The 21,823-nt window shown below is 38.4% G+C and overlaps 1 protein-coding gene and 1 pseudogene across 2 annotated transcripts; both read right to left on the minus strand.

Moving 5' to 3' along the window:
* Positions 1-874: 874 nt before the first annotated feature.
* LOC143890224 (WRKY transcription factor 6-like) lies at positions 875-3,956 on the minus strand (annotated as a pseudogene). Its single transcript, XR_013255147.1, has 6 exons — positions 3,533-3,956; positions 3,296-3,394; positions 3,041-3,202; positions 2,478-2,753; positions 2,271-2,384; positions 875-1,725 (listed from the first exon to the last, which is right to left on the minus strand). The product of XR_013255147.1 is annotated as a WRKY transcription factor 6-like (transcript).
* Positions 3,957-14,193: 10,237 nt separating this feature from the next.
* LOC143890225 (aspartic proteinase A1-like) lies at positions 14,194-20,608 on the minus strand. The gene is made up of 14 exons (XM_077394821.1): positions 20,463-20,608; positions 19,430-19,797; positions 19,246-19,306; positions 17,424-17,518; positions 17,215-17,327; positions 16,787-16,955; positions 16,660-16,699; positions 16,487-16,551; positions 15,885-15,998; positions 15,707-15,771; positions 15,424-15,565; positions 15,225-15,344; positions 14,615-14,703; positions 14,194-14,474 (listed from the first exon to the last, which is right to left on the minus strand). Exons 2-14 carry the CDS (start codon positions 19,790-19,792, stop codon positions 14,390-14,392), a joined length of 1,521 nt encoding a protein of 506 aa, XP_077250936.1. The 5' UTR covers positions 19,793-19,797; positions 20,463-20,608; the 3' UTR covers positions 14,194-14,389.
* Between the last annotated feature and the right edge of the window lie 1,215 nt (positions 20,609-21,823).

Raw genomic sequence — 21,823 nt, forward strand, 5'->3', positions numbered from 1 at the left:
ATGAAAATTTTGAAGAAGATCTTGGGGAGATCTTTTTGCCCTTACCCCAAATCCCCCAAATATTTGCAAGACAAACCAAACAATGTTTCTTTCTTCCACCCCTAATCCCCCTGTTGACTGATCTGCTTTAGATCTTCCCTTTAATCCTCCCTTTGACGGATATAGATCCCCCAACGAATTACCGGCATCCAAACAGAGGGGATTTGATTGGGATTGTGAGCAAGACCTAGGTGGATTTGTTGACACCCCCACCCACATTTGTACATTACTGACATATGAAAGAAAGGGAATTATGAAAGAAGGGACATCCCATCCTTGATATTTGATCCAACAGCAGCAGCTCACTTTTTTAAGGAGCTGACATTGGATCAAATATCAAGGGTGGTAGTTCTATGGTACCACCTTTACATGTTATACTACATACCCTTCATCATATAATTTCTCATTAAAGAAAAACCTACTTCGGCGAGTGGACTTAGCATTCCTCATTAAAGGCATTAAGATAAAAGACAGATATTTTGATATCTTATACAGAGAGATTGATTGGTATTAGTGTAAAATAGTTTGTACGTAAGTCAACAAGAATCTGAGTTACCCAATAGAAAAAAAAAGAAGCGACAAAATAAAAATAAAAATGGATTGGATGGTCCAAAGGAGCAGCTTCCTAGAAAGTCCATAATAGAAAATACGACAGAATTTTCTTCACACAACTCTCGATCTCATCTCCAACGCACACCGAAAACCCGAACTCTTGCGAGGTAAAAAAGAGTAGACTCGGGTGAGTTCCTTGTCGAGTGAAGGAGTTTTTAAACACTGAACAAAATAGAATCACTTCCTTACTAAGAACACACAGCACAAGCAATCGAAATAGAAAATAAAAGAATCAGTACTTCCTTTCCAAACAAAAAACATATTTGCAAAATCTTGTATCAAAATATCTATCAACATACAATTTGGATTGTCATTATTCACTGTAAAATAATAAGAAAGAATGGAGTCATGCCATTTTTCTCCACAAAATAAAAGGAAAAAAAAAAAGAAGAAGAAGAAAGAAGATCATCTAGGCATTCAGGTAGCTGGGAAGTTGGGATTGCTGATTTTGTCATTGTTGTTTCTGTTGCTGTTATTATTGAAGGTGTGGGTAGTATTATTTTCGCTTGTCGGATGACCACCTGCGATAATTGAAGAGATGGCAGCGGCCAGAGCAGCAGTAAAGTTTGGATCCGCCGTGATGGCGCTCACAGTATCAGCAAATGAAGGATGTTCTTGATGGGGTGCGAATTGGGTGGGGCCCATGTTGGGAGAGAGCTGAAGACCGGAGAATTTTGATTGGTTGTAGAGTGCTTGGCCAAAGAATTGCGGTAGATGTTGGGGCGGTGGAGATGTGAGTCCGTGGGACGCATTGGGGTAGGGAACTTGGAATAATTGAGGGGGTGGCCTTTGGAATTGGAAGGGGTTTGGGGTTTGGGTGAGGTCTAATGTGATAGTGGGGAAAGGGGCGGAAGCTGATATGGTTGCCATACCTGCCGAGCAAGGAAAGAGTGTTCTTGAGAATAAATTCGAATTCATTACCCCGTCCATGCTTGACATGGATCCAGATAGAAGCATAGATGCAGCGGCAGATGTCGTGGATGCGATGGCCATGGCCGCAGGTGGAAGAGGGTGGTTGTGGTTTCCTTCGTAAGTTGTTATCAGGATAGAACGATCTTCCGCACATCTTTGAACCTGTGGGGAGCCACAATTTGCGACAATATGGATTAGCAACAACAACATTTGGATGAATTCATATTAATCAGAATTATTTGAACTAATTATTATAACAAATTGGAGGAGTTTTTAGAGAGAGTAATGGTGCCATCATCTATGTCTTCTCTAGGCCAGTTGGAACAATGAACTCTATCGAGGTGTTCTTCACGTCGACATGAGCTTATTTAAGTATCAAATGGAAGGCAAGCTAGAAGGAGAAGGGGATTCATCAAATGCCATTTCTAGGGTTCAAGGCGCGAGCATTGGTCCATGGAGACTAGCTAAGTTTTTGGATGAGATTAGTTATATGATTAACGATGGATTCCTCTCTTTTGTTCATGTTCATAAGAGTGCAATGATTTCACAGATTTCATTGCTAAATCTGGGGCATTGAGGGACTCTTTTTACTCAGGGCCACTCTCCTCTTATTTATACATTGAATATAGTTATTTTTTCTTCAAAAAATTATTATAACAAATCAAACAATGAAATACAATTGGAGTTGAATTGGAAGAAGAACACACTTGTTTGCGAACCGGGCATCCAGCTGCCATAGTACACCTATAGTAAGCTCGTGGGCAAGGGTTTCCTTTCGCCAATTTTTGCCCATATTTTCTCCATTAGCATCCATCACTGATCTGAAAGTTTTCCTCTTTGTTAGTTAATTATACCCAATTACAGATAATTAGGAGATGTACATGGTAACGAATTAGGTATAGGTGATTCATTACCATGGACGCTTCTGATCGAGTTCGAATTGAGACACGAGCTTTCCTCATGGTGGCTTCAGTGGATTGATCAACGTTCTTCGACGCGGACAACTCTTCAATATTGCTTGGAGGCGATCCAGAGAGCTCTTGGCTTCGCCTTTCTGACGAGGACTGAGAAGGGTCATCAGTTTCAACTTTAGCAGCTGGACCTAGATCCATGAACTGTCTTGGCACCGTGAGTCCTCCACCTTCAACCCCACCAAGATTGTTCTTCTCTTGCATCTTTTCATCTAGATTCTGAAATGTGGACAGGAACCATTCTAAGTAACCATGAATTATCTACAAAACCATGAAAGCTATAATGAAGCAGTGAAACAACCAATTATTTGAAAAGCTTAAGCTGTTAGAATTGGTGCTATCTAATTATTTATACATCAACACTCCCCCTCGTGTGGCACCTAGTTTTTGGGGCGCTTGAATGTACACATGACTTTTTTTTTTTAATACCAAGGAGTTGTTGGGTTTTGAACCGAGGACGTGTATTTAATCACATATACTTCAACATAAGCATTTAAGTAAAATACCTCTGGTTCTTGGTGAGTTTCACTTTTCTGAGTCTGTTGTTGCATAAATGTAGCAAGATGCATCTGAAGTGAGTTATAATGGTTGCTCACTTGATTAAGCGCCGCCCTCAGTCGCTGGTTCTCTTCATTCATCCGATCGATCTCAGCTTGCAGCACTGCCAACTGAAAAGAAGTTGAAATTCAGCATAATTAGTATAAAAATTCAATCCCAATCAAAACCCAAATCCCAAAATCCTATTTCTTTCATCTTTTTACCTGAGCTTCTCCATCTTTCCCATCTAAACCAGGTGAGATCCCATCGTCGATCGTCGAGTGATCACTGCCTGTGTTTGCAGTAAGAAGGTTCAGACCTGTCTACAAAAATAAAAGAGAGAAGAAAAATTCAGCTACATGGCATCACTTAAAACTGATCAAAACTAAAAAATAAAAACTAGTCATCACTAAAACTCATTCAAAAGCAAAATGAAAAACCCAATTCAATAGGTCAATTACATTTACGTCAAAATTTAAAAGCATCCCAGCTTCATGTGAGTCCCCCGCCTTGATATTATTAACAGTAGAAAACCTATTCCTATCCGAAAACAAATCCATCTCATCCATGACGACTCGTTTCTCACTGGTTTCCATCTGGGTAGATGGGTCTTCTTTGCAATTGAGATTCATTGGAAAATCAATTCCTGAAAACTGATTTCTAGAGTCCATAAAATCGCGCTTCCTCTTGGGATGAATGGCCTTTAGAAACGAGCTGGGATTGTTTCTGAAGAATATAACGGAATCGGAATCGATGGTGAGTCCTCCACCTTTACCCATAAATTGGAGAAAAGAAGGAAAAAAAGAAGAAGGGAGAGAAGAGAAGAGAAGAGAAAGGAAGGTAAGGAGAAAGTATCAGAAGTCTCTTTAGGGTGTAATCCCACGCAAATATAAAGTGTGATAATGGGGTGTTCGGACGAAGACTCGTCATGGGTTTGAATTTTTATAATACTGACGTTAGATGGTGCGTCAGATCGGACAGCTGGAGTGGCGAGTTCGTTCGGTGAGTCGACTCAATACCTACATTGACATTTTGAAACTGTGGTGGGACCGAGTCAGAAGTTCTGACCCACCATTCTCTTTTAAAGAATTCTTACACTCTTTGGATTGCAGGAAATTTTTGTTAGGCTATGTTCGGCAGCCATGAAATTTTTTTCCACGGAAGAGAATTGAGAGGGCGTGAGTGAAGCCTGAGGAGAGGGTGAGAATTGTGTGGTCGTTTAGGATAGTTATTATCTGTGGAAAATTTAAAAATCATTGTATGTTTTCTGGAGACCTTAATGTCTAGGCTAGATTAACAATGAGGAGTTCCTATGATGCTGCTTAGGATACCTAAGGACTCATGGGGACTACAAAGAAGTGTTTGATGTAATTAGTTATTTTAGGAGTGTTTTATGTCTATAAGTATGAAGTTACTTGTATAGAGATGGTAATCTTAGAGAGAAGCTTCAAGGGTAAGCTTAATGAGTAAAGCTTCAAGGGTAAAAGTTCAAAGGAGAAGAACTGATTCTAAGGAAAAAAGGAAATTAAAAGAACTTCACGGGTAAGTTGTTTTGATATATAAAAGTCTTTTATTTTAATCTTTCGGAGCTCTATATGGGCCCTTTGACCTTGCTCTTATGGCTACAACACTGCAGAATCCATCCAGCCAACAGAAAATAGATAAAAGAAAAACTGTTGTCAAAATAGAGTTTTATTTTTCCTATTTTGCCGCACTTAACACGATCTCCTCACCCCTCAGACCTCTCAATTCTTACCCTCTTATTCTTTCCAACCTGTTGTCACCACTTGCACATTAATATTACCTGGAAAAATAATTTCACGGTTGCCAAACATTGCCTAAAAGTTTAGAAAAGAAACACCTTTTCCGGAATTTCCTACATTCGACTCTTTGATTACACAACAAAAAAGTATCTCAAACAACTGCACTTGAAATTTCATTTATACGAGGGACCTTTAATATATAATGATATTCTTTTAATAAGCAATATTCATATCATTTCCCGCTAAATAATGGAAACTAGGAAATATTTTCCCAGGAAAAAAACTGCAAGAAACATATTTCCTGCAATCCAAAACCAAAACGTATGGGTAGCAATTTCAAAAGTTTTGTTATTAACGCTATCTCCCATGAGATTTTATATGGTGTAAGCCCTCAGTCCCTTAATTTTCAAAAATGCATTGTAGGGACTGCATCATATATATATATATATATATAGGATGGTACAAACCGTCGATGTGATGGAGCGCAACGTAAATAGGTTGTGCCCCAAAAATCATTTCTATAGGATGATCCTATCCCGCCGATCTATAGAGGTTTCCATAATATGCAGTTCTTCATAAATCGGACAGTTGGGATGAACCTATAGAAATTATTTTTTGGGCACAACCTATTTACGTTGTGGCCCATCACATGGATGGTTTGGATGATCCTATAGTGGGGTCCGTACAACACTTTTTGAAAAATACGGGACTATAAGAGCTTACACCATATAAAAACTCTAGCATGATACATTTTGAAGCCATATTAGCAAGATATATTATCAATTTCATTTAAAATTTCATACTAAAATTTTAGGGAAGTGATATATCCGCCCCTTTTCATTACTTGGGACAACCCAATGCAGTGTACGTGGCAATCAAATCCGTTGAATCCTTCCCATGAGAAGTACAACAGCCGCTTTGCAGTCATAGATACACTGCAGCTGGGTGTCCCAAGTAATGAAAAGGGGCGGATATATCACTTCCCAAATTTTATGCAAATTTCTAATACAATTCTGTTGCAATATATTCATTTAATGCTTTAATATTGAACACCAATTCAACCAATTAATTATTTGATATATAAATGATAAAAAAAACTTCAAAAATAATATTATCCGCAAAAAAAAAAAAACTATTGTAATCACCACTGGCTCCCATTTCTTTCTTTCTTTCTTTCTTTTTATTTTGAATAGTAAAGAATTGAATTAAAAAAGAAAGATACACAGGGAGAACCCCAGCGATGGATTACCAAAGAAAACAAGGAAACACCAAAAACCATACAAGTTACAACATCCACTAAAGGAGGGAGAAAGTCAAAAACTTATAACTCCGCCCCAGAAGCCCCTTCCCTAGCTAAACGGTTTAGCCACACTATTCGCCGATCTTCTCACATGATGGAATGCAATGGAGGTTCGCACCACTTGATCCAATATCTCATCTATTTACCGAGCAAGCCTCCAAGGTTGAGCCTCACTTTCCTTCAACCTTCTAATCATGTTCAAAGAGTCACCCACTACCATGACCTTCTCTAATCTTTATCCTTCAACTTGATTCCTTGGTGCACCGCTCTAATCACCGCCTCATTAGAGTTGGCAATCCCAATGGATGCTGAGTATGCCCATAATGTATTTCCACTTTCATCTCTAAGAAGGCCACCTACTCCTGCCGGCCTCGGATTCCTCAAGCTAGAACCATCAAAATTCAACTTTATGAGACCTCTACTAGGCAGCTTCCATTCCTGATTAATTACTGGCCTCATTTCCCTACTATTTACCTTGGCCCATCCATACCAAATGTCATGAGCCGATACAAACCTAAAGCTAGACAACAAACGAACACAAGCAATTGTAAGGGCTAGACTCTGGAAGAAAAGGAAGTGAGGGGACTTCACGAAGCCTTCAAAAGCCCTGGCATTCATCTCTTTCCATAGCACCCAAATCGTAGATATTAATATCACCATCCATAAAATTTTACCTCTTTTCCGCCATGGTACTGAAGACCATCGTTCTAATTAAGAGTTCAGATTACCTCTGGAAAACACACGACATGCCAAACGTGCACAAGATTTTATTCCACACGTACCTGGCAGTTTTGCAATGCAGAAATAAGTGTTTCACTGATTCTCCTGCCTCTATGATAAGGTACAACGATCTATGATCAACATGTGCCGATTATATATATGATCAACAATGAGGATCTTGTCCAAGACTGCTAACCAAGTGAAGTCACAAACCCTTGGGGAGCCGGAATGTTCCAAACCTAAGTCCTAGAGAGACTGCAGGATTTGATGCAATCAACAGTGAGGATCTTGTCCAAGGCTGCTGACCAAGCGAAGGCACAAACCCTGGGGGAGCCGGAATTCCAAACCTTCACCAGTGGCTCCCATAATTTCAACAAATGCTAGAGCTGATGAGTATCTAATTTGGTGCTCCGTAGGATTGCCATCCTTCTCCTTAATTTAGAAGTACTTTCTTTTCTTTTGGTAGTCAAAACTTTTGGGCATATTCGGCTAGGCTTCTCATTCTCCCCCAACTAAGAGAGTGGAAAGGAACGATGAGAACCTTCTTAAGTGACTATGAGCTTATTTGGAAAATCCCATCTTTTAGCTAGCGAAAATAGGATTCAGGTTGCCAACAAGCTTTTACTGAATTTTTTTTCCCTCTTTCAACAGGTGGAGAATGGTTCTTGAACGCAAACTAGAGGGCTATTTGGATTTATGGAAAATTTTTATTGGAAAAGTATTTCATAGAATCTGAAATTTCTAGTATTTGGTAAACACAGTTTTGTTGGATTTTTTTTCCCCTATTTTAAGGAAAATTACTTTTTATTTTATTCCCTATGAAATATTTTTTCTATGGAAATATTTTCCACATAATTTTTACCGAGTTCCAAACAACTCCAACTCACTTCGTAGGTCATTATCATATCAATCACCTTTTGTTTCACGACACTTAACAATGTCGACTATCTTTTCTCTCTCAAACACCAAACTTTTCAGATTCATGCACACCATACTTTTCAGATTCATGCACGCGCCCTTTTCACGGCAGACACAACACGTAAACAAGAGTTATACACAAGTTAGGTGTACTTATTATTTCCATATCCAAATAGTATGCAAGGAACACATGAAAAATCATATCCTACTTAGTCCAATTGGCAATCATGAAAAATTATTTCATGGAATAATCGTGGGCCTAAGTGTGTTAGAGGAACCGAGGAGGAATGAGAGGAAGAGACTTGAGTCGGTGGGAGTGGAGGGAGCATCACCTATTCCTAAAAATAGTGAAAAATATTGGACAAAAGAGGGGTGGCTTAGGGTTTTGCTTGGTTTTTGGGTGTCATGTCTTCAAAATCTTTTGTTTTGTTGCTAATGTAGCATTGAAATCCTGAGACTACAGAGTTGTCTCTTGGCTGTCTGGCGATGTTGCATACGGTAAAACTCTTTAAGAAAAAAAAAATCGAAGCATTAATTGCTCTCTCTCTCTCTCTCTCTCTCTCTCTCTATTGGTAATAAAAATATTAGTAATGACACCCCCTACCGCTACTCTATGACTAATTGGCACACTCTTACAGTTGAATGTAGACCTGGCCTGCCAGTAATTTACGGGTCTGAGTCACTAATATATATAGTGATCCGTTGAAATTTGACTCAGCCCGTAAGGGGTCCCGTCAAAACTGGGCCGGGTGATAGGTGCCCGAAAAACCCAAATGATTCAAGATTTTATATGGTGTAAGTCCTTATAGTCCCGTATTTTTTAGAAAGTACTGTACCGACCGTCCATGTGATGGAACACAATGTAAATAGGTTGTGCCCCAAAAATCATTTCCATAGGATGATCCTAGCCCTCCGATCTATAGAGATTTCCATTAATTATAATATACAATTCCTCCACAGATCATAGGGCTAGGCATCCTATGGAAATGATTTTTTGGGCATAGCCTATTTACATAATGGCCCATCACAGATCATCCTATAATAGTGTGGGAATAAAAAAATACAGGTGACCCACGGATCCACTAGGTCCGTACTGGTGGGGTCTAGGTCACCAAATTGTGACCCGTAAAATTCCGGGTCATAAATACATGCACCCGCAAGGGTTGGGGAAACTGGGCCCGGCCCACCGGTTTGCCAGGTCTAGTTGAATGTGTAGGAGACTTCTTGGACGGATAGGATCATTCAGTCGATCCCTATCTGTAATGGGACTCACTGTACGGTGTAGATGTGCCCAAGTATTCTACTTCTAATAATCAATGCAGTTTTGGAGAAAAAGGTGGGTGACAGAAAAGGGTGAGGAAAAATCCCAGTTGACTGGCAGTTCTGTTAACGAGAAAGGCCCTCGTGGCAAGGCTGGAAACCAAACCAAAACTTCAAACATGTCTCTGTTGTGACTTAAGAACCGCCCAAAAGTAAGTATAAAAATAAAGAAAAGGTTTGGAGTCATGTTTGCTTTCACACACTCTCTCTCCCACTTCTTTGATTTCTTAGTCTTTTGCTCAATGTAGTTTCCAAGTCTTCATCTCCTTAAAGAAAGAAGAGAAAACAATGCCTCGAGAGTACAGCTTTTCAAACTCTTTAATTACCACGCATGACCCCACAAATAAACACCTCACACATCCCCATTGTCAATATAATGGCGGACTTATCATAAAATTTACTACCTTTTCACATTGAACTCAACCCATGTGAGAAATGTTTCCCTTGTTTTTTGTGGCTCGTGGCCTCTCTTTTTGTCTTTCCTCATCTCGGTTCGAATCCAATTCGGATTGATCAACAGATACCCTAATATTCTAGTCGGTGATCTATCGAATTAATGACAAGCTACAGTGTAGTTGGGACTCTAGAACGGTCCGATTCCTGGACCCTACTATGAGTAGGCCATACCAATTCACGTTTTATCTCCGATGGATTAATGGCTAGGGTTCATCCACCGTGTGGGGCCATGTCATGTGCATGGTACCAAACTTGATATGTGACAAATCAGCCCCAATACGTTGGTAGTTGGTATTTGGTCCATTATGTAACGCGCATGGTTTATTTTAGACCACTGATTTAGGTGCCGAGAAAGATGCTCAAGTCTTCCGTCTCGAACCCACGGGCGTTGGCTCTTCCGCATAAAGTCACGGGTTTGCTCCCTGCGACTTACCTGATACACGTGGTGAGTGGGTCGTTGCGTGTATCCGTAGGGACTAGTCCTACTCCAGAAGCGGGTGGGGACATCTACGTCATAAAAAAAAAAAAAAGTCTTTCATCTCGATCTTAATTGGCATATTGGAGGCTGAGTTTCCTCGAATTAACTCATTCTTTTCCTTTTTTCTACCATCTTTGTCTCTATTCTCTTTTCTGATAGAAGAGTGGATGCTCTTCATATGTTCATTTGTTTATGTCTATTCATGAGGCAAATTCGATACAGAAAGTAGGATCCAAAGAACTCCTCGGAAAAGGATCCGGACAATCAGGGTTAGTACAGATCGAGACCAAGTCATCCGGGGATCTGATCCCAAGTGGACCTGTTCACAACCCTGCTAGAGAGAGGGAGAGAGAGTCCACCGACACCAAAATCGTTTGTAAACGTGTCATAAAAGGAGTGGGTTCCATTTCATAGGAAAAGAGGATTCCTTTGAAGTAGATAGATATGATACATGTTGAAAGAAATACAAGGAAAGAAAGCTAAGGATGATGTGAAAGAGGGAAGACAATTTGTGGGTTAACATCAAAACAAGGAAAGAGCCCACATGCTGCGTCTTTTCTAATGCTTTGTCAAATTCACACGTTTGCATTTCCCAATCAACGGAGCCGGAAACAGAGACTATAAAGTATAGAGGTCAGGTCAGTCTCTCTGGAATTTGAAGACAAATGAAAACAAACACGTCTCCCACTTGCGACAAAAATGAACATTTAACAAGAGATAGACAATGAGAAGTCCTTATCTAACACACTGATAAGCGTTGGAGGCTTAATTGGTTTACACCAACCCACTACATGTCGGTACCATTCATCTAGTGGGTCCCTTCATAAAAAGCCTTTTAGCCTGAGAAATTAGTCTGATCGGGCAATCCTAACCGTTTGATTAGGGTTGCCGATGTAACTAAAGTATGGACACAACAGTTGGATCTGACGGTCTACATTGGATTCATATCCTAATGTCTGAAATAATTTTGGATTTTTACCTAGGCGTAGCCACAACACTCGAGTAGAAGGTGCCAATGTACAAAAATATCTTCCATATTTTGTTTATTTATACCCTATTCATGAGGGGTATTTTTTATTAGAGAATTGATATGGTGGACGGCTGTGCATGCACGAGCAGCCCAAAAACACCGTGGGGCCTATATTGTTTGGATGATCCAAACCATTCATTTGTTGGGTCTAGCGTATATAGGGCATGCCCAGAAAATCTTCTCAGTATTATGATTGTAACCCTTAGATCCGAGAGGTTTCTATACTGTGCCGTCCATTTTAAACTTCCACAGATGCTCCCTTAACTCCCATCATCCAGAGTCCCTCCCTCTCCGCCCATTTCTCACGATTGGCCCCACTAATATTATGAAATATTTTGTCATTGTTGCTAATATATATATATATATATATATATATATATATATATATATATATATATATATGAGAAAACGGTTCCTACACATATGTGTAGATAAATTATCTACACATTAGCTTAAAATACAGTGGGGGCCACATTATTTGGGTGATCCAAACCATTTATTTTTAAGGCCCTCACATAGATAGGGTGTTCACAAAAAATCAGATCCATAGGATCATCCTAACCATTCGAACTGTGGAGGCAAAAAATGGACTAATTTGTGAAGGTTTAAAGACATCCATTTTACCTCCACAAATCGCAGGGTTGGGATGATCCTATAGATCTGATTTTTTGTAGACACCCTATCTATGTGAGCCTTTAAAATGGATGGTTTGGATCACCCAAACAATGTGGGCCCCCACTGTATTTTAAGCTAGTGTGTAGAGAACTCTCTACACATATTGTAGGAACCGTTTTCTCTCTCTCTCTCTCTCTATATATATATATATATATATATATTTTTTTTTTTTGTCTATAGGTAAGCTGGGATCGAACCTGGGAGTCAAGGTTGAGAAACCAAGCCTCAAACATTGAGCTAAACTTACCCTAGAAATCATAAAAGTTTCTTATCTCACCACTCCCAAGGGTGGGCGTGGGACCCAGACTCCCATCCCAACACTTAAACAATGGCCCAACATTATTTTGAGCCGGCCCAAGACCCGTGACATAGTCTGGTGCAACTTAGGCAAGAAGGCAAGAAGGACAACCTAAAACTAGTTGAATTGGAAGCTCGATGTGGCTAAAATTTTCATGCTTTCAGGTTTAGCCGAAATCCGTTTCCAACATGATTCCTCCTCTTAATTAAGAGTGTGCTTCTCTTATTTTTCATGAAAGAACTCTCTCTTTTTTATAATGCTAAGAGAGTATTTGAAAAATGAACATATTTAAAACTTAAAAGATCATCTCAGTTTCAAACAAAACTCAAAAGAATATTTTTTTCTAAAAAAAATAACATTAAATATAAATAATTAAACAAAATATTTAAATCTATAAATCCCTAAAATGTATAACTCTCTAATTATCTGTGAACTTTAATTTTACAACTTGTAAGCCTAATCTACGTTAATCCTTGTATCTTTACTTACTATAATCATGGTTTTAAATTTCGTCTGAAATACCGAAATTTTGGTTTTCGGCCTGGACCGAAATTTAAAAATTTTGTTTGAAATTATAAGATTTTCACAGAAATTTCCACCGAAACCGAAATTTCCACCGAAATTTTATTTTCATTTTCGGCTGAGGCTGAAACCGAAACCCAAATTTCAATCCTTGGCTATAATCATATCTCTCTGTACCTTTATCCAATAAAACTTTACTATATCCTTCACTTTGACTTCCGATATGTTTCCCACAGTTCTTTTTAATTTTTTTTTTTTAAACCTCTTGCTTGTTCCTTCCATTTCCTGCATCATTTCTTGCACTTGCCCTCCACTGTGACAACTATGACCTAGACAATTTCAAGCAAGACTTGAAGAGAATAGAAATAATGCTTATATTGTTTTTAAATAACAAGGGAAATGCTGAAAAGAAAGTCATTTCTATGTTTCCTTTATAAAAAAACACTTGTTGGGCCAAACTTTTGCCTTGTTCACATGAACAAGGTTTATTGATCCGAATGAGAACTCAAAGTCTAGCCAAATGTTATTGGGAACTCCTTGATTTGATTGATCCATCAAGCCCTGTTGAAGGTTCTACCAAGAAAAGCTAAACTCTTGAATTTTGTAGTCCTTTATATTATGCATTGCCTGTAATTCAGGTTGGGACCAAAGATCATATGGGTGGCGTCATGGACCTGGCCTCTATACCTCCCTTGTAGGACCCTAAAATTGCCTTTTACCATTGATCATCAGAGTGAGTTTAGACGTAGTCGTTCTTCATATTTTGCAACAATAGAATTCTAATACCAAATGAAAATCATCTTTAACTCTTTCTGGCTTTCTAAAGTTGCAAACATTAAAATGATGGGATCCACTCATCGAAAAATTTCCACATTTCCACTAGTGACAAAGGAAAGAAACATGATTAGTATATGTATTATAGATAAATGAGGGTAAAAATCCATGGGTTTTTGTCCAAACCGAATCTGCTCAACCTAAAACCTCATGCCTTGTTCCCTTCTTTCTGAACCAGGCATTTCACAAAAGGGAAAGATTTTTGCTGGATGGCCTACACACAGTGGGAGAGCAACAGATGAAAGAGTTGGATCATTGAAGTGCCAAGCTGTACAACTAACCCTCCAAGCTGCCGTGTGAAAGACTCGGATACAGACCGAGTTGCACAACATGGAATTATATCCACAATCACATCAATTTTCTTGGCTATAAAATTGGCGAAATTTTTTTTACGATTTTTTTTTTGATAAATTAGTGTATGCAAGTGGTGAGGAGGCGGCGGATGGGAGGAGGAGAGAGATTTGAGAGGGCAGGACTGAGATGAGAGTGAAGTGGCTAAAATCAGGAAACAAAAAACTCTACTCAAAATAGGATCCACTTCTTGATTTTTAGCCACTTCTCACTCTCATCTCCTTCCTGCCCTCTCAAATCTTTCTTGTAAGGGCATGTTTGGCCGCCATGTAAAAAAAATATTCCATGCTCTCCACACTCTTGGCCTCTTAAATCGCCCTCCCTCCCTCAACTTCCTCTTTCATGACAAGCAGGTAAGTCTAATCTATAAAAAAGACAGCAGGGCAGAAAACATTTACAAGAACCATCGCAACTAGCAAGTTTTAACATAGATATTAGGGAATAGATGCAAAAGTCAAAGACAGAATAAACAGGATTCTATTACCAATTCCATGATATTCATGATTTATATTGTAATACTAGAAAAACCCAAACATAGTAGCAGCTTGATATGTACATGTACCACGAGTCCAATATATGAACTGCTTTAGATCATGCAAACGTCTTGTAAAGGATGAGCAGAATTAACAACGGGCGGGTACCCAAGACATGGCTTAGGCTGCTTCTGCAAACCCGACTCTCAAGTTGCCGTAGTCAAACACGGTGTGGTAGACTCCCATGAAGACATCACCCAAGATCCTGCGTCCGTACAACACATACCTCACAAATTATACAATGAAATATAGCACCATTCTACTGTATCTAAGAAAACATCGTCATCTTTACTAGAACGAAGAACAAAATATAGGGAGTTTAAGAACCATGGCGATGGCAATTACCAGAGAGGACCACGAGGAGGAGGCACGTCCAATGCAGTAAATCCACTAATGCACTGAGCTGCAGCTCCCTCGCCCACCTTAAGGATGTACTGTTCACAATAAAGGCAGAAGAACCGTTAGAAGCATCTAAAATAATGTAGCAATGTCTGATTAGAAATTATTATGATATGGTATTATGTCAGATGTTCCCTGCTTTCATTAGCAATCATTTCTTCCTATCAGATAGTATTTTTTGTTTTTTCCATTCCACTATCATCATCCTTGATCTTAATCTACTGGCAACGTCCACAAAACAAAAAGTTTACTGTTACCATATTAGTTAAAGATAAGGAGCTAGTCAAACAAAAAGAAAACTACAAAGATTTCCCACAAAACAAAAACAAAGAATCATGCCCATAAATTTCAAAGAAAATATGAATGACAAAGTCAATGGCCATATATTCACGGAGAAAAGCAGGTAAATCAAGATCAACTAGCAGATTGTCATGCCAAATTTCAACTTGAGATGTAATGGAGGGCCAACATAACTATATAATCAAACATGGTTCAGGAAGGCCAATCAACTGCAACTCACAAATGATTATCTGTAAATATGTAAAGGATAACATACCTGCTCTGGAGTAAGAGCAAATGTTTTGCTCCCAATGGTGAAAGAAACACTGGGCATGGAAGAAAGAGCACTGCAGTCGACAGCTGATTCTCCCATTGGACTGGGCAATCGGTCGCAAAGCTGCAATTAACTGACGGCCATGAGCCAACAACATGCAATCTTATTGTTGAATATAATTCAAAGATTGCCGTTACTTCACCTCGTTGACGTAGTTCAATATACGTTCCTTTGTCTGATTCTGCTTAAGCTGATTCTGCATCCATACAACTGCCATCTCACAAGCAGAGCACATTGGATCACCCACACCAACATGTTTATTCACTACACTCTCGATGCCAATACTGTCCAACAACAAAATCACATTCTAATTAAATTCGTGGCTGTAATACAGGTCATTACATTCTTCTTCAAAAAAAAAATACAGGTCATTACATAATGATGAAAAAATTTCAATAGAAAAAATGATAAATATGAAAGCTAACCTAACACTTTGGGTTCCATCAAAAGCACACAAATTAATCTGAGAGCAGATTTTTTTTGGATTTGCCTGTATAATTACCATCCAAAAAATCAAGAAATGAGCAAGCCTTCTTTAAGCAATATCGCCAGGACTGAATGCTACAGAAAATTGAATGCTTCTGAATATGCTACAGGACATACCTCGGTTAACAACAGTTCCATTATCATTTCACCATACTGTGACACAACTGTTTTGCATTCCTGGCTAACAACTCCAGTAGCTCCAATGGCATGATTGATTTCAGTAATAACAGTCTGCAGATAAATAAGCAGTGTATAACAACAATCAGATGAGAGCCCATCAATTAGAAAGCCTCAAATATGGAAAAGTCAAATTAGAGCAACCAGCTTTAACAGCCGGGAGCAATCCTATCAGAAAATAGTGCATTAGACGGCATCAAAATGAACAAGAGAAAATAAAAGAGAAAGGATGAAGTGCAGTGTATCAACAATTGGAGCATGAAAACTCTTAATCTCCAACGCATAATTAAAATAAAAATATAAGGAAGCAATATATTTGTGAAGTCATACTAAATGCAACAAAGGCATCATCTAAGATAGATAGAATTGATTATAACATAGACATGACTGCCAAAACATGAGTAACACTATACACCAACCTCTTATGCCCATGTTAGACACTAATTAGATATGCATGTCACCACCTATATCCAATGTGACATTTTCCAAAAAACAAAAGGTAGATCCTAGCAATTTACTAAAATTTAAATGCTGATACGTACTGTAGGACCCGCAATCAAAGAAGTTCCAGAATCTGCAATAGCCGAACAACCTTTTGCACAGAATCCTGAGAATTGAAATGCCTATATCAGTAAAACAATGAATAGGAACCTTTAAAGAAAAACACTTATGTCACCTCAAAATATGAACACAACTGAAATCACCCATAAATTACCAGTTGTTTGACCGCCAACGAGGACATCTCCCATATCAAACTGAAATAGATGAACAGAAATAAAGATGTGGAATAGAAATAATATTTTATCACGTGTAGTAGGAATGTGAGATTTTGAAAGACTCACCTGCCAGTAACCTTTCTGGGTCACAGGAACATATGTGTGCTTACCCTTATAATGGTTAGGATCAACCCCTCCAAACACAATTTCACCCCCCTCTTCTTCCTCAGCATGTCGGTTAAACCAAAATGAGAAAACAGGTTCTTTGACAAGACCTTGCTTGACCATGCCATACCTGCCAAAATTATAAGTTAGTCTGTTTTTTGTTTTGAGGAACGTTAGTCTGGTTATATTGTCAAGTAACCCCAAAAGCCTTGACCAGAAGCTACTACTATAAATGCATGACATTCCACTGCAGATGTTATCTGTAAGCAAATATTCAATCCATAGCAGAGCATACTGCTGACAATAAATACATTCTACAATAACATAATCAAATTATGCCCAGAAAAAAAAAAGTAAAACATAGTGATAGAGAAGATATGATAGCTTACCATACAGGCACAACATTCCCAACTGAGATTTCTTGAAATCCAAGTCCAAGAATGCCATCAAACTTGGCCATCAAAAATGTGACTCCGGGCTCTCTAGTGGCTTCAATGAAAACCTGAGGCACATTTAAAGAATGAATATAGGCAAACCCACAGATTTCATTCATGATTATATATTGATCTTTTGTATGAAGAAATTTTATAGGATTTACCTGATTCTTAACAACAAGGTCACCGACTTGAACATGGTCTTCACTTAAGAAACCAGAAATTGCTCCAGTCCCGTAGTGAATATCAGCAGATTTCCCTACACAAAATATGGACATAGAATAAGCGGAAACATGGTCTTCATAAACAATGCCGTGAATAGTAAATTCCATCGAAAAATGATATCTCGTAATGCTAGTGTTGAAGTCATCAATGATCATGAATAATGAGCAACATGAGCTAGGCAGGAGGAAGTGTCACAGATGTAACAAACAAAAAAAAAAAAAAAACAAACCAAGTACGTAACTATCATGTAATGTAAATACAACTCATACATGAAGAACTATAAAGCGTTATCATAAAAAAGACTTGACGAACATGGTGAAATAATACCATGCGTAGACTAATACATTGCATGAAAATTATTAGTTCAGACAAGGAAACCAGTAGCTGACGCTAAGTTGTCTATTTGGTGAAGCAAACAATTACAAATTAATACCAAGGAACATCAAGATCAAGGACGAGAGAGAGAGAGAGAGAGAGAGAGAGAGAGAGAGAGAGAGAGAGAGAGAGAGAGAGAGAGAGAGTAGCCGTGACCTCGAATTGATTGACCTCTGGAAGAGCAGTATCCACCACTAAATTACATAATGAGCAGGGGCAGAGCTACATGTAGCATAAGGGGGGCAATTGCCCCTGTTGAGTTGGGCCAAATCCTTAATATGCCCAACTCAATGGGGCCCATCCCCCTCTAAAATTTGAAGGCCTGCCCCCCTTATGTATAAACCTATATAAGCTTGCCCCCCTAATGCATAAATCCTGGCTCCACCACTGCTAATGAGGCTTCCCAACTATCAACAGATATGATTAAGAAGGCAGGGAACATCTGAGAACTCTATTGGACCCTTGTCTAAGTGTCTAGCACATTGCCATACTCAGAAAATAGGGTCAAACATATTCCAAAGTTGATACAAAAGATCACTTGAGAGATAGCTTTTACCTTAGGAGCCAATGTTTATGATTAAAAGACAAATGATAAGTAACCACAGCACGTGCCAAGGAAACTATTCCATTACATGTTTGGTACCAAGTATCCTTTGATTGCAATTTTTTAGCTAACTATACACTTCAACTATTTGACACAACAGAATATGTGGTTCACCATTTATATTGAATATATTGCACTGGTTGGATTCCAATTAAATAAAAGGTTTTGATGATTTTAAAAGTTTACTGCATTGAACATATTGCACTGATTGGACTCCAATTAAATCAAAGGGCTTGAAGATTTTAAAATTTTAATGAATTCAAAAAACACTACAAAGATACTAAATGGGAAATGCTTATGCTCATTATGATATTTTTTTCTTATGTGAACAATGAAAGGCAAGACACTACTTTTATTTAATAAAAATACCGATTTAGTTGAAGTATAGTCTTTTTTTAATGGCAAGTCTAGTTTTTATTTCTTATTTATACTGTAACTAAAATATAATAGAATGGTAAAAGCATAATCTAATGCAGGAACATGTTAATAATTGGGATTATACAAATCATAGCATGTATGCATATGCGTAGATACTACAAAACTTTAATGCTTAATCTATTAATATCATAAGCCATTAAGCCATTAGAAAATTAACATGCATTTCATTTTTATCACCACATTTGAATGTGTTCATAGAGATGATAAGAGGTTTTGCATACTTCCAAAATTTTCTTAATAGCCACATGATCAAAATGCATAGGGAACTGAAAAACGACCACCGCATTGATCAAGAAACTGAAAATTCAGAAGCAAACAAAAGAAATCAGAAGCCAGAGGCGAACCGTTCTTGTGGTAGCTACTAGATCGAGTTGCCTTATACTTGCTATGTAAGAAGCAAGCAACCTGTTAAAAAAAAAAAGACATGAGATTTTCTTCCATTCAATCATAAGCCAGAAAGTTTCCAAGGCACTCAAAAAATTATTAAAATAAACAGATGAAAATAAGAATGTGAATCCACAAACTCACCGAAAAATAGCACTTAGCAGAGGGCACCCACAAGTTTGAGCTGCCAGTATCGAATATGACGGTGAACTTCTGAGTCGGAGTGCCAACACCGATCTCTCCAAAATATTGAGCATCCATGTAGTTCTTCAAGGAGACGATATCAGCATCCGAATTTAGGTTCGCTCCGAGACCGTACCTCCGAGTAGAAGCTCTGAAGGGCTCCTCATCATTCGCTGCAGATCGTGATGCGAGCCAATTTCGGTCCAGAGCCTTCTTCTTCAGTCCGATTCTAACAAAGCCATCGGCAGAGACAGGAAGAAATGAAGGCAGCAAAAGGAACGAAAGCAACAAAGAGACCGCGATGACTCTGAATCCGATTCCCATTCGAGCTGTCGATCCACCACACAAAATTAGAACTTTGAAAGCGAAAAATTGAGAATAAGGGATGAATATTAATCAGAAAATCGTTCCGGATTTCGCACAAAATGAAAACCTAGATTTTGGGGGAAAGGGTAATTTATAACAACACCAAAATAAAAATACAAAATCAATCTGCTCTGAGTAATGCAAGATAAAAGGTAAGACAGGAAATTTCTATTCTACAACAAGAAAAATCTCAATCACTTGCTGGAAAAAATTCGATCTGAGAACTAAAAGATGCGTGCTTAAAAAACTGTTGATCGACCACAGAAAATTAGGGCTTCGAAAGCGAAAAATTGAGAATACAGCATGAATATTGATCAATTTTTACTAGAAAATCGATCCGGATTTTACACACACACACAAAAAAAAAAACCCTAGATTTTGGGGGGAGAAAGGATTACTTATAACAAAACCAAAATAAAAACAAAAAATCAAACTCCTTATAAAGAATCTGCTCTGTGTAATGCACGATCGAAGGTTAGACCGGGAATTTCTACTCTAAAACGAGAAAAAAAAAAAAAAAAAAACTTTCTCACTTACTGAAAAAAAATCCAATCCGAGAACTAAAAGATGTGCATAAAAATCTAGACATGAAACCAAATAAACAATGGAATAAGGGAAAATCTCTTACCAAAGAGGGAGAGCGTTTGAGAAGAGAGAGTAGGCGTGAATAAAAAGGAGAGAATGTTGTTGGGAAGGATAGATATAGAAGCCAAAAAAGAAACTACCTTTCAGAAGCCCAGCTCAGCTACCGGTCTTTGTAGGTCAGGGTAGTTTCAATATGGTGGATGACTTTGATCGTGGCCGTCCGATGTGGGTTATGTCTATCCGATTATCCGTTGGATGAGGGTTTCTTGTGGTTCGGTTTTCAAGGCGCGTCTCCCAGGAGGTAATTTAAGAAAAGGATGGTGAAATAAGATATTGAAGGTTGTCTTTGGGAAAACGACACCCAAATTATAACTGATTTAATTGCGTGTTGGCTAAGGTATGCTTTGCCTCCACTTCGCTTCTGTTTTTTTCCACATACTCTTTCACGCTTTCTTTCCTTCCTTTTTCGGTTTCTCTCATTCAAAGTCTCTTTTCTCTGCATACGTGGCATTTAACAACCAAACACCTGCCACCGTGGCTTTTATCGCTACACGTGGCATTAAGATGGGCTATCAATCTCGAGGGTCACCATTAGAGGCTCGATAAGAGTATGTTGTTGGAGGAAATGAATGAATGGGTTCTATAATGAATGGGTTAGAGACCAAAATTTGCATGCATTTGACATTCCTAACTGTATAATTTATGATCTTTATACCACTGAGGATGATGTTGGGATCGATGGTAACAATTGATTGTTGGGTCCCATGCAATTGAGACTGTTGATCAACGGAATCTGATAGGATCCTAAAATCATGACCTGAATGTAATATGGTAATGATATGTGCATGTGAGTGGAGTTAGCTCCGTGGTTATATGTTATGTGTATTAGGTTGTGGATGTTAGTTGTTGTCTCAGTGTTATGTAAGTGGGTTAGTGGGGTAGTGATCTAAAACTACTTTTATACTTGTATTTAAGTTTGGTATTTCAATGAAAGGAAGGAGAGAAGTTTCCAGCAAAAGAGACTTTGTTTAGGAGAGTCGTGGCTCTTCTTGAATTGAGCCATTAGGAGGTACGGTTGCCTCGAATCAACCTCTTTATCCTCTTCTCTATTTTGTTTTTGTTTATTTGTGTTACGGCCAATTAGGCACGTAACAAATTGGTATCAGAGTGGTAGATCCTACACCATGACTGCGCCTTCAGAGCCTTTTGGAACCCTTAGGCAATGATTTCCGGCAAATCAAAGTGCTTTTTTTGGAAATGATGGAAGAACAATGGTGATTTGCAGAAGGCTTGGAAAAATCTGCAAAGAGATCGAAGAAATAAGTAAATACAAAGAAAAGTTAAATCTTGAAAGTATTGATGTTCATGTGAAGAAAAATGCGAGAATTGATGGCGACAAAGATA

The sequence above is a fragment of the Tasmannia lanceolata genome, unplaced genomic scaffold (assembly GCF_043159265.1).
Source record: "Tasmannia lanceolata isolate RefF3 unplaced genomic scaffold, GAP_Taslan_0.1 ptg000013l, whole genome shotgun sequence".
Lineage (NCBI taxonomy): Eukaryota > Viridiplantae > Streptophyta > Magnoliopsida > Canellales > Winteraceae > Tasmannia > Tasmannia lanceolata.